The 13,097-nt window shown below is 39.0% G+C and overlaps 1 protein-coding gene across 2 annotated transcripts in view; it reads left to right on the top strand.

Annotated features, from left to right (window-relative positions):
• MYO1D (myosin ID) overlaps nucleotides 1-13,097 on the top strand; it is a 386,969-nt gene that overhangs the window by 132,873 nt on the left and 240,999 nt on the right. For both annotated transcript variants that reach the window (XM_025361795.1, XM_025361796.1), the window contains exon 14: nucleotides 4,978-5,110. In XM_025361795.1, the coding sequence (XP_025217580.1) occupies nucleotides 4,978-5,110 (133 nt within the window). The remainder of the gene's footprint in view (nucleotides 1-4,977; nucleotides 5,111-13,097) is intronic.

Below are 13,097 nucleotides of genomic sequence, written 5' to 3'. Positions count from 1 at the left end.
CAGAGCCTGAGTCCGGGTAAGAAGAAAGTATTAAGGGAAGCGTTGGAATTTATGATGTGATGTGATGTGATATGATTTGTGTTTTAAAGATATCAATGCTGCTACTACTATGTAAAATGCTCACAGTAAGGGACAAGCATGGAAATAGACAGTAAAGCAGGCGAGTTTAATAATGCAGGCTGCGGCCGTGTGCAGTGGCTCACACCTGTAATCCCAGCACTTTGGGAGGCCGAGGCAGGCAGATCACGAGATCAGGAGATTGAAACCATCCTGGCTAACACGGTGAAACCCCGTCTCTACTAAAAATACAAAAAAAATTAGCTGGGTGTGGCAGCGGGTGCCTGTAGTCCCAGCTACTCGGGAGGCTGAGGCAGGAGAATGGCATGAACCCGGGAGGCAGAGCTTGCAGTGAGCCAAGATTGCGCCACTGCACTCGGCCTGGGCGACAGAGCAAGACTCTCTCAAAAATAAAATAAAATAAAATAAAACAATAATAATAATAATAGTGCAGGCTGAGGCCTGGGTGGTGGTGACAGAGATAATGAAAAGGGGTCAGATTGGATGATGTTTTGAAAGTAGAGTCGACAAGATTTGCTGGTAGAGACCATGTGTAGTGTGAGAGGAAGACAGAAATCAGAGGTGATACCTGAGCCTGATAGGAGAAGACAAGAGGAAACGCTAATTGGTTCAGGGAAATTAAGAGTTTTGTTTTGGATGTGTTATGTCTGAAGTGCATTTTGGATACTGAATTAAAAGTGCCAAATCAGCAATTGCAAATATGCGTGTGGCTCTCAGGGGAAAGGTGGGGCTAGAGATATAAATTCACAGTCGTCAGTGTATTGATTGTATTTAAAGCTGTAGACTAGATGAGAGTATCTAGGGAGTGAGCATGGATTTCAAAAAAAGAAGAGGTTTAAAAAACTAATTCCTGAGACACTGTAACATGTAGAGTCAAACAAGGAAAGAGGAACTAGCAAAGGAAACAGAGCATGCCAGTGAGGAAGGAAGTAAACTGGGAATCTGGTGTCACAGAGGCCAAGCCAAGAAAAAATGTTTAAAGAAGAAGAAAATTGATACGCTACATCAAATCTTGTCTGTCAAAAGCAGGAGTGATGAGAGGACCAAGACTGACCATTGGATTTGCTAATGCCAAGGTCAGTGGGACTCTTGACAACACTGGTTTCCATGTAGCGTTGAAGACAAATATCTCATTGATGTCAGCTCAAGGGAATACAGGAAATGAGGATACAGAGACATTGTGTTTAAACAGTTCTTTCAAGAATTGTTATCAAATGGTTCATCTGTGTGGATGTTGAAGCCACCAAGATTAATGATAGCACTATCATTAGTAGAAAGTTACAGAGACATAGGAATGTGAGAGAGGATCCTTGGAAGAACTGGGCATGGAGAGAAAGGACTTTCAGAAGGGAATTTCAATGCTTAATTTATCAGGTGAGGCACATTCATTTTGAGGGACAAATGACGGAGTCTAGCATTTCTCTGTGCAGAAAATGCTAAAAGCTCAACTTGGAAAAAACAGCCTTATTTGGCCAGTGGTACCATCAGGGTGTGTTGCCAGTCTGTGTACCAAGAGGCTGCCCGAGGTGGTGTTTGTTAACTTTGGAATGTACCATGGCCCAGAAGTTCAGCTACTGAGAACAGCTTCACCTTTCGGTGGTGAACTAATATAGCCCAGGCTCTCTGGGCCAGGTAGAAACAAAACAGCATGTGGATTTATTTCTCGTGGAAAATCTAACAGTAACATGGAATGGAATCCAGTTGTCCCGAAGTATCCATGGGGAATTAATTCCATCCCGTACCCTCCTCCACCGAAGATACCAAAATCCATACATGTTCGAGTCCCTTCTATAAAATGGTGTAGTATTTACATATAACCTACCCACATCCTCCCAGATACTTTAAATCATGCCCAGATTACTTATAAAACCTAATAAAATGTAAGTGCTGTGTAAGTAGTTGTTATATTGTATTGCTTAGAGAATAATGACCCCCAAAAAAGTCTGTACATGTTTAGTACAGGCACAACCATCTTTTAAAAAAATATTTTCTATCCATGGTATGTTGAATGTGGAAGCCATGGATATGGAGGGCCAACTGTAATTGTGTTCATATAACAGGCTGGAAAACCTGCTTGGGAAGTCAAATAGCAGTGAGAACTCTGATTCATTATTACGCATGGAATCCAGAATGCTTAGTTGCCTGGTAAGCACAGAATCAGGACAAAGGAACTTAGATAAACCCAACAAGTAAAGGCATCAGGCTAAGATGAATCCATTTCACAATAGGAATAGTTTTGCAAAGGGGTGAAAGATTGAAAGTCTGTTAAATGCAGCATATTGCATATATTCCATAATAGGAAAGGCCTTGCCCGTGAGATGGGAAGTCTTGACTTTATTTATTTATTTATTTATTTATTTATTGGATAAAACCATCCTCCTAGATGGTATTAGAATGAGCCACCTTCACCTCTGGACACTATTTGATGCTTCTATGGCTAACAGCCTTCCAAAATTTGAATCCATTTTTTATTTGTATATGTTAATATAATGATTTTTATTTTTCTTTTTTCTTTTTTAGAAGTGTTATCCCAGTCGCCCAGCCTGGAGCACAGTGGTGTGATCATAGCTCACTGTAACCCTGAATTCCTGGGCTCAAGCGATTCTCCCAACTCTGCCTCTGGGGGTACAGACATGCACCACTACACCCAGCAATATAATTATTTTTAAGCAGTGTTCCTTGAATTCTAGTTCTGTAGACCTTGATAGTATACACACATGTATGCATGCATGTATGTGTGTGTGTGTCTGTGTAAATGGAGGGAGGAAGGGAGCAAGCATTTTGCATTCCAGGTGCACAAACTTTTACTCTTTACTGCTGTCTTGTTAGCCAGGTGAGATCTGCCTTACCTTTTATACATACTAGGTCTCTGGAGGAGCTTCCCTTTTGAGATAAGGGTTCTGGTATTTAAAATATTTTGAAAACTGTTTTGTTAATATTACATTCAGGCTGGGCATGGTGACTGACACCTATAATCCCAGCACTTTGGGAGGCTGAGGTGGGAGAATCGTTTGAGACTAGCCTGAACAACATAGGGAGACCCCATTTCTACAAAAAATTAAAAAGCCAGGCATGGTGGCACGTACCTGTAGTCCCAGCTACTCGGGAGGCTGAGGTGGGAGGATCACTTGAGCCCGGAAGGTCAAGGCTGCAGTGAGCTATCATCTCGCCACTGCTCTCCAGTCTGGGTGACAGAGTGAGACGCTGTCTCAGAAAAACAAAAATATTACAGTCATGACTTGGCCTGAAAGTTCTTTCTCTTTAAAATGACTCCCTATAACTGTTTGGATTCATTTTGTATCAATTCTGCTATTTAACATGTTATCTTATTTCCTTCATTTCCAGCCTTTACAGTGTAGTGCAGGAATAGTCTCCAAATATGGCCAACAGTGAGTAAGGTAGACAAAGAATTTGGTGTAGAAACTGCATAGACCAAATGCCAGTGACTAAAAGACACAGTCTTTTGACATGTGTCAGACTTTTCAAAGTACACAAAGTACAGTTTTCTACTTTCTGAAAATTCTATTCAGTTAAGTGTTACAATGGCATTCAGGAACCGTGTGCACTGTAAGTTAAGAATGTTGCCTTAAATTATTTCTGTGCTAAAGGTAAGAATGAAAAGGTTAAGGAAAAACAATATACATCTATGTAGTCATTTTGATATAAGTGTACAAATGGAAAATTATGGAATAGGACTAGAAAGTAATGAAACTGGGTTCATAAACCACAGGTTATTGCAGCATTTTGTAGCCACTTTGACAGTAGTTGGCACTGCTTGCTGATGATGGTAAGGGCTGGGAGTGTTGCTCTGTCTGTGTTCACAGACCCAGTCAATCCACACATCACCATTTATCTTCTTCGCTTTGCGCTCATCTGCTCTTTCATCTTGCAGCTATTATTTTGAGCACCTACATACAGAAACATTCTGGGTGCTATGGAGATCCAATTCAATTTTTAAAATTTTATATGAGGGAAAGAAAGTGGGTAAAATGTTAGCAGTAGTAAGAACAATTAGCAGTGAATGCTAATGTTAATTATTTTCTCTTCTCAACCCCCAATTTTCTAAGGAAAGTTTTTTTCTGATAAAAGTTTCTAGGAAGCAAGCAACATTTTCAGTTCCAATTAGTTTAACATCAAAAGCACCCAAAATGAAACCAGAAAAAGATGACAGTTGAGATCACTACACGTTTTTAAAAATACCTCCACAGAGCAGAATGATGAATATATAATTTTAACCTGAAAATTGGCCTGAAATGCATTTTTAGAATTGGACTGCAACAGTCCTAATGTCACATCAATAAAATATTGTAACTGCCAATGCTACCTACAAATTTGTTGACAATTTGAACTGCAGTAAACTGATTTACTAGGGACAATATAAAAATGGTTATTTTATATTCCTACCTGTGTTTTTTTTTAAAAAGCGGGTTTTCTGTAGTGTTAACTGTTCTATTAATATATAAATATTTGCTTTAATTCAAAGATGTTGCCACTTTTATGTTTTCTGCTGTGACATTGAGGATCATTTTTCTACTAGTGGTTTGTCCTCATTTTCTAACCATCACAAAAATGAATTTGTTTTCTATATGTGTTGTAAGGGCCATATTGACCCTTTGAGGGTCCTAGGTAGGTAGAATAAAGATGTCACTTTAAAGAAGTTTAAATAATTTTTTAAATATGCTGTAGTTTGGAAAAAAAAATCTCAATTTGCATTGCAGTATCAGTCATTACACTTGCAGCATAATTTTCTGGATGGAATCATCTTTCCAATTAGGCCTTGTGAGTTCAGTCTGTAGTCCAATTATGATTCTCAGGATACATTTCAGCAGAATTGCTTATCAGTTTTTATCCAGCTTATTTGAATGTGACATTTGAATTGTTTTTTTCTGTGCTTCTCAGTTCAAATCCTGTGCTCAAGAATATGTGGCCTGAAGGCAAACTGAGCATTACAGAGGTGACCAAGCGACCTCTGACTGCTGCTACCTTGTTTAAGAATTCTATGATTGCTTTAGTAGACAACCTTGCATCAAAGGTAATTATTTTCTTTTCTAAATATCCATTTTAACTCATAGATTTCCTCTTGATGCATTATAAAGAATATATATATGATTTGCTTTTTAGGTAATCACATGTAGATTGAAGAATATGTATAAAGTGAATGTTATAATAGAATTTTTATTCTTGCATTAAAAAAAATCTCACCTCAGTGGAACAATTGTTTGTGTCCCAGATTAGTATGTATCTTAAATTTGAGCTTTTTAGTCTACTGTCATGGTCAAGGGAAAAATCTTGAATTTAAAAAATATATAATGCATAGCATGCCCAGCAAAAGGAACTTTTTTCCTGTGCTGAAAATAGGACCTGGCCGAGATAAATAAGTAAAATCCTGAATTAAGTTGTAAAATGCACCATTTATATACTGTGTTTGAGTACAAAGTGGCCAGAGAGTTTTAAGAGGAAATTTAGTATGCAAGTATTGTCCTTAGGCTATTTTAAATAATTGAAATATAAAGATGTATTGGCCTGGGTGTTGCGGCTTATATATATGTAATCCCAGCACTTTGGGAGGCTAAGGCGGGAGGATCACTTGAGACCAGCCTGTGCAATATAGTGAGACCTCCCTTCTACAAAAGTTAAAAAAATTAGCCGGGCATGGTGGCATGCACCTGCAGTCCCAGCTACTCAGGAGGCCGAGGCAGGAGGATCACTTGAGACCAGCCTGGGCAATATAATGAGACCTCCTCTACAAAAAGTTACAAAATTAGCCAGGCATGGTGGCACATGCCTGTGTTCCCAGCTATGCTGGAAGCTAAGGTGGGAGGATTGCTTGAGCCTGGGAGGCAGAGGTTGCAGTGAGCCAAGATCGCACCACTACACTCCAGTCTGGGTGACAGAGCAGGACCTTGTCTCAAAAAAAAAAAAGATGCATTATTGACAATTATTTGTGGTTTTCATTGTTCCTTTGAGGACTAATACTATTTGATAACTTTTGTCTGTTTTTTTTCCTTAAAGAACATATTTCTACCCTTAACTGCTACTGTTGACAAGTTTGATAAATTAGGCAGCATTCTGAGCCATGTTATTTTTAGTTTCTTCATTTTTATCTTTCTCTTCTGGTGCTTCTCCTATGTAGTTTCTTCTTCTTTATCTTTTTTTTTTTAAATCAACTTCCTCTCTAAGAATTTAAATCTATACCGTTTCTGGTTACTTCACTATGGATAAATTAGGCAAATGCCACAGGAACACATCTGTTCAGTAGCTTTCTATTTCCTTTTGTCAGGATTCTTTGGCCTGAAGTGACCGCATATAAGCACAATTTGTTGGCTTATATAATCAAACCTCCAGAAGGGCAGGGGTAAGGACACTGGCACTGAAGGCTAGAATGCCATTAGGACTCTTCACTCTTGTATCTCAGCTTTTCTTTGCATGTCAGCTGCAGCCTGCTTCATCCAGCAAGAAGAAAAGTGAACCTGGAACGAAGGCAAAGGACACAAGAAACAGTTGAACACTGAATTTCATGAAATATTTTTAAATATTCAGTTTACTACAGTTAGTCAATTAACTAGAAAAAGAATTGTTGTGTTTTCTAAACTTGGTAGTTAATGTGCCTTGTAAAGAAATAAAATTCTAGAACCTTCTATAATTTCTGTATCAGGAATTGCATTCAACTTCTAATAAAACAGATCCCTGAATTAGTAGCTTAAATAAAAGAGACATTTATTACTCTCTCCTATAAATGAAGTATAGAAGAAGGCATCCCAGGACTGGTATGGCAGATCCAAAGTTATTAGAGACCCAAGTTCTTTCTGTCCTTCTGCTCTACCATCCTAGTGCTTGCCATCCATCCTCCTGGTCCATGATGGCAGCTGGAACTTCCTCCTTTTCAAAGAGACTTCCTGGAAGTTTGACACAACACTTTAGCTACATCCTATTTGCTACATAGAGTTGTAAGGGAAGCTGGGAAGGGCATTTACATTCTGGTCAGCAGTGCACTCAGCTAGCAATAAGAATTCTGTTTTAAAGTAAGAAAAAGATACTGGACATAAGGTGGGGAACTAGCCTAGCAATCTCTGCTACAGCTTCCCAATCCATGTGTGTGTGTGGAGGTCAGGGGAGAAGGGAAGCAGCAGAGATAAGCAGAAGAATATAGACAACTTATCAGTACAATAGAAGGCAAGAAGGTGAAGCCAAAGTGAGGGGTTCTAGAGGACGGCAGAAAAAAAAAAAAAGAGTTGCATTTAGAACAAAATAATATGATAGAAATAAATCTAAATAATTGGTATTCATCATAATGTAAATAGACTAAGCAGACTAGATAGGTGGAAAATCCAGCTGTATGCTGCTTAAGGGAGACACACATAAATAACACCATGCAGAAAGCTCAAAAACAAAGGCATAGATAAAGATATCAAGCCACCTGTCACCAAAAATGGTTAAAAGCAACATTCATGTGAAAGAACATAGAATTTAAGAAAGCAAGTATTAATACAGGTAAACTAGTGATAACAAAATAAAACTGTCCAAGACAAGCCATGTTGAACTAGGTACCTAACAACATACCCATGCTTCTTATAAATTCTATAAAGAAAAAAAAAAAAAAAAAAAAACCTGAAAAATCTTAAAGGAAAAATTGACAAATTGACAAGTCCACCATCATAATGGGAGATTTTAAACCAGTGCTATCAGAAAGATAAATGATAGATGAAGCAGACAAAAATGTTAGTAAGAATGCAGAAGCTTTGAAAACCAAATTTAAACTTTATCAAATAGATCAAAAGAACCCCATACCCAGGGAATAGGAAATATATATTCCTTTAAAGTATACATCGAGGCCAGATATGACGGCTTACACCTGTAATCCCAGCGCTTTGGGAGGCCAAGGTGGGAGGATCACTTGAGGTCAGTAGTTCAAGACCAGCCTGTCTAACATAGTGAAACCCTGTCTCTACTAAAAATACAAAAATTAGCTGGGCATAGTGGCCTGTTGTCCTAGCTACTCAGGAGGCTGAGACAGGAGAATCACTTGAACCTGGGAGGTGGAGATTGCAGTAAGTGAGATGGTGCCACTGCACTCCAGCCTGGGGAACAGAGCAAGACTCCATCTCAAAAAAATAATAAAGTATACATGGAACATTTACAAGAATTAACCACATTATAGATGACAAAGGAAACCATTTTGGGTGTGTGTGTGTGTGTGTGTGTGTGTATGTGTATGTGTGTATGTGTGTTTTCAGATGGAGTCTTGCTTTGTTGCCCAGGCTGGAGTGCCATGGTGCTATCTCAGCTCACTGCAACCTCTCTGCCTCCTGGGTTCAAGCAGTTCTCACACCTCAGCCTCCCGAGTAGCTGGGATTACAGGTGTGTGCCACCACACCCGGCTAATTTTTTTTTTATATTTTTAGTAGAGATGGGGTTTCACCATGTTGGCCAGATTGGTCTTGAACTCCTGATCTCAGGTCATCCACCCACCTCAGCCTCCCAAAGTGCTGGGATTTCAGGTGTGAGCCACCACACCCAGCCATCTCAACCACTTTGAAGAAGCGCATATACAGATATATTTTTCATCTTAAAAGCAAGTAAAATAAAACCAGCATTAAAAAAAAATTTAATGTTTGGGAACTTTGAAAAGTACTCCTAAACAGGTCATAGGTTGAAGAGGAAATCACAGTGGAAATTACAAAATGTTAGGAAGTACATGACAAAAAATTTGTCAAAATTTATAGGATACTGCTAAAGTGATCCATTTGTTATGCCTTTGTAAAATAACCAGAAAGACTGAAAAGTTAGTGGCTAAGTGCAACTCAAGAAGCCAGAAAAGGAACTCCAAAGAAAACCTAAAGAAATAAGTAAGAAAATTTTTTTTTAAATAGTAAAACTTTAAAATAATGGGAAAAAAAGTAATCAATAAGACCTCTAATAAAGCTGATAAATTAAAAAATTATGAACAAAAAAGGGGCTATTACTATGCAGACGTTATAGAGATTTCTTAAAACATAAGAATATTATAGATAACTATATGCCAATGATTTGGAAATGTAGCTGGTTTTCTAGAAAAAAAGTTATCAAAATTAATTCAAGAAGAAAGGGACAACCTGAATATATCAGTAACCTTAAAGAATCCTAATAACTGATGATAAATCCACCTTTTCCCAACTTTGCCAAGGACATCAGATCTAGATGGTTTAGAAATCAGTTTTATAAAACCTTTGAGGAACCATTCATCCCTATCATATGGAAACTGTTTTGGAGGATGGGAAGAAGAGAGGCAACTACTCAACTCATTTAATGAGATTAATGTTACCTTAATATAAGCTTAATATGAGAAAATAAAATTAGAGATCAATTTAACTTAGAAATATAGATGTAAAGACCTCAAAAATATATGAATAATGCATTTTCTGGCAACATGGTGAATGAGGTGCCCACTAAAGCCAACTGAAAACGACTGAAATATTAGATAAAATATAAAAATCAACATCTTGAATGCAGCCGCGAACTAACAAAAAGTAAGGTATATGCAAGCCAGGAGCTGAGTGAATGTAGAAGTTAACTGAGTGAAGGGAAAAACCCCTAAAGCTGCCCCTCACCCTGTGGGGATTTGTTGAAGTGGGTAACTTTGAATATAGTTATTCAAGGCTGGGTCCTTGAAGTGAAGCCCAGGGCCTCCCCAAAGTAGGGTGTCTAATAAGGAATTCTGTGCACACACACACACAATGGTGAGTCTTTAAAGGGCTACATGTAGAGTGAACTACAAGTAATTCCCCATTATCAGTAAGGAAAACTACGTGTCTTGGTTCTTGGCATTGAGCCACGGGTGGAGGGGGTGTGAATCTCTCTTGGGAATTTATAATCATAAGTGAGCTTTTAGGAGGTTTGCAACCCAAACTCATACTACCTGGGTAGCTTGAAAAAGCCTCACACTGACAATTTGATTAAAGGTGGTCCAGGTCTTATAATTGCCCCAGGCATCTGAAAAAAGCAAGTAAAACTGTTTTCCTTAAGGAAACTATTTTCATACTGTCACAGGATCCTTGGGGTGTCACTTTTCTGGCCAGAAACCTTTGTGGCTGGTGGTGCCTTTGCCTGAGTTTTGCTCAAGCCTGCCGGGCTTGTTCCACCTGCGCAGCCTGGCAGGCTGCACTCAGCTTGCCCTACCAACCTGGATTCCACACCTGCCAAGGATGAACCAGGCACAGAATGGCAAGGGGTGTGTGAGTGAGTGAGCATAAGGTCCAGCCACTGCACACAGCCAAGCACACCGGCTCCAGCAGGGCAGGCAGCTCCAGGCAACAACACAGGCACTGGTTCCCTATGAGGCTGCGACTGGACCAGGCATAGGAAGGGCCATAGCTCTTATCCTCTCTTCACTCCTCGTCACCCACAACGTGGCAAGCAAGGAGCGTGTTTCAGCCCTGTTTGTATTACAGCTCTTTTAGCCCTGCCATTCAGTGGATTCCGAGTTCTTGTCTTGTGTCCAGGAAGAATGAGGTATGCATACAAATAGAGGGTGAGCAAGGCAAAGAGGTGCTTTATTGGGTGACAGAACAGCTCAAAGGAGACTTTCAGTGGGTAGCTCCTCTCTGCAGTCAGGTCCTCCCATCGTCTACTCATCTCTCAGCACGCAACCCCAGCCGTGCCTCCCCAGCTGCAGCCAGCATCATGGCAGCAGCGGCTCCAGATGGGCCACCAATACCAGACCTTAAAGAATTTCCACAAAGTTCTAAGGAAAATTAGCTCACAGTAAAGAATCACTACAAGATACTATGGGTAAAAGGCAAACTAAACAACAAACAGCAGGTTCAGACTCATGAAAACTTCTGATACAGAAATGATCCGAAAGAGAATGTAAGAATGTTTAATATATATCAAGAAATGAAAGACCTGAAAATGAGAGAGAGCAAGCAACTAGACAATTGATAGAAATAAAAACTAAGTAATTAAAATTTAAAAACTCAATGGATAGGTTTAACATGTTTACATAAAGCTGAAGAGAAAGTAGTGAAATGAAAATAAGAACTGAAGGAGTTATCCAGAATTCCACTTAGACCAAGAAATGAAACATATAAAAGAAACATTAAGACTCACGGGGGCAGGGCACAGTGGCTCACGCCTGTAATCCCAGCACTTTGGGAGGCTGAGGCGGGCAGATCACAAGGTCAGGAGATCAAGACCATCCTGGCTAACACGGTGAAACCCTGTTCTACTAAAAATACAAAAAAATTAGCCGGGCATGGTGGCATGTGCATGTAATCCCAGCTACTCAGGAGGCTGAGGCAGGAGAATCACTTGAATCCAGGAGGCAGAGGTTGCAGTGAGCCAAAATTGTGCCACTGCACTCCAGCCTGGGTGACAGAGTGAGACTCCATCTCTTAAAAAAAAAAAAAGAATAAAAAAAAAGACACATGGGAGAGAAAATAAAGTGGTCAAACATGTATCTTATCAGAGTTATAGAAGAGAAAATGGATAGAACAATATTTGAAGAAATATTCCTGAGAATTTCAAGAATATTGAAGGACTTCACTTAACAGAATCAGGAAGCCCAGTGAATCTGAAGTTGAAAAAATTAAAAGAAATCTGCATGTAGACACCTAGTAAAATCCTAGAAGATTAAAGACAAAGAAAATATCTTAAAAGCAGCCAGAGAAAAGACAGATTAGATTCAAAAGTATGACAATTAGTCTGAGAGAAAATAACTGTAAACCAAAATTCTATACCCAGGGAATATATTTTTCCAGAACAAAGGCACAATAAAGAATCTTTCTGAAAAACAAAAACCGAAAACAGAGTTTATCAACCTCACTTAAGGAGATTCTAAAAGATATTCATCAGACAATAGGAAGAGTATACTAAATGAAACTCTGAAATGCAAAAAGAAAAGAAGAGCAAAGGATTGGTAAATACGTAGATGCATTTAAATAAACTCTGTAAAATAATATTTTGTGGAATGGAAAATACAGATTAGAATTAACACAATAACAGTTGCATATCAATTAGAAGAGTAGCTAATTGTAATTCAAGTGTTTAAGGTCCTTAGTTCAGAAAAAAGGAATAAAAATATTGTTGAACGTTCAACTCTGATGAGTTAAAAATACATGTGGGCCAGGCGCGGTGGCTCAAGCCTGTAATCCTAGCACTTTGGGAGGCCGAGACGGGCGGATCACGAGGTCAGGAGATCGAGACCATCCTGGCTAACACGGTGAAACCCCGTCTCTACTAAAAAATACAAAAAAAACTAGCCGGGCGAGGTGGCGGGCGCCTGTAGTCCCAGCTACTTAGGAGGCTGAGGCAGGAGAATGGCGTAAACCCGGGAGGCAGAGCTTGCAGTGAGCTGAGATCCGGCCACTGCACTCCAGCCTGGGCAACAGAGCAAGACTCTATCTCCAAAAAAAAAAAAAAAAAATACATGTGAAAATTTTCTAGTATAATCATTGAAAATAGTAGAAAATAGAGGTTATAAATTCCAAACTAGTAGAGAAGGGAAAAAAAAAAACACAGAATAAAAACAAAGAATCCTCCCCCCACCACCCCCTAAAAAAAAAAAAACATAAAAAAGAAGAAACAAAAGAACATAGGAAAGCTGGATATTTATTTGGTAGAAACAAATTAAATATATTCATAATTACATTGAATGTAAATGGATAAAAGCCTATTCAGATTAAAGAAAAAGAATTCAGATATATGCTATTTATTAGTGACACCCATAAGGAAATAGAACAACTGAAAGTTTATATCAGTTCCACAGTCTGGGATCACCTTTATCCCATTTTAGGACCTGTAGTAGCTCAGTGTTGGGCTGTTGTCCATTTACCTTTATCTCCCAGGTTTAGCTATTCAGGATTGCAGACCAAACTACATTCCCTCATCCAAGATTCCAGGTTCTAACTTTGGTACTGAAGTCCCATGAGAGCCAGAAGCCATGCTCAGCCTTATGACTGCCTTTTCCATGTCAACAGTAGCTGCTAAAACAAAACACAACCGTGAGATGTAGGCTCACTCATCTTGATTTTAGTTTTCTAATT

Source organism: Theropithecus gelada, chromosome 16, assembly GCF_003255815.1.
Source record: "Theropithecus gelada isolate Dixy chromosome 16, Tgel_1.0, whole genome shotgun sequence".
Taxonomy (NCBI): Eukaryota; Metazoa; Chordata; class Mammalia; order Primates; family Cercopithecidae; genus Theropithecus; species Theropithecus gelada.
The sequence above is the reverse complement of the archived record's forward strand: the minus strand, read 5'-3'. Positions and strand labels throughout refer to the sequence as shown.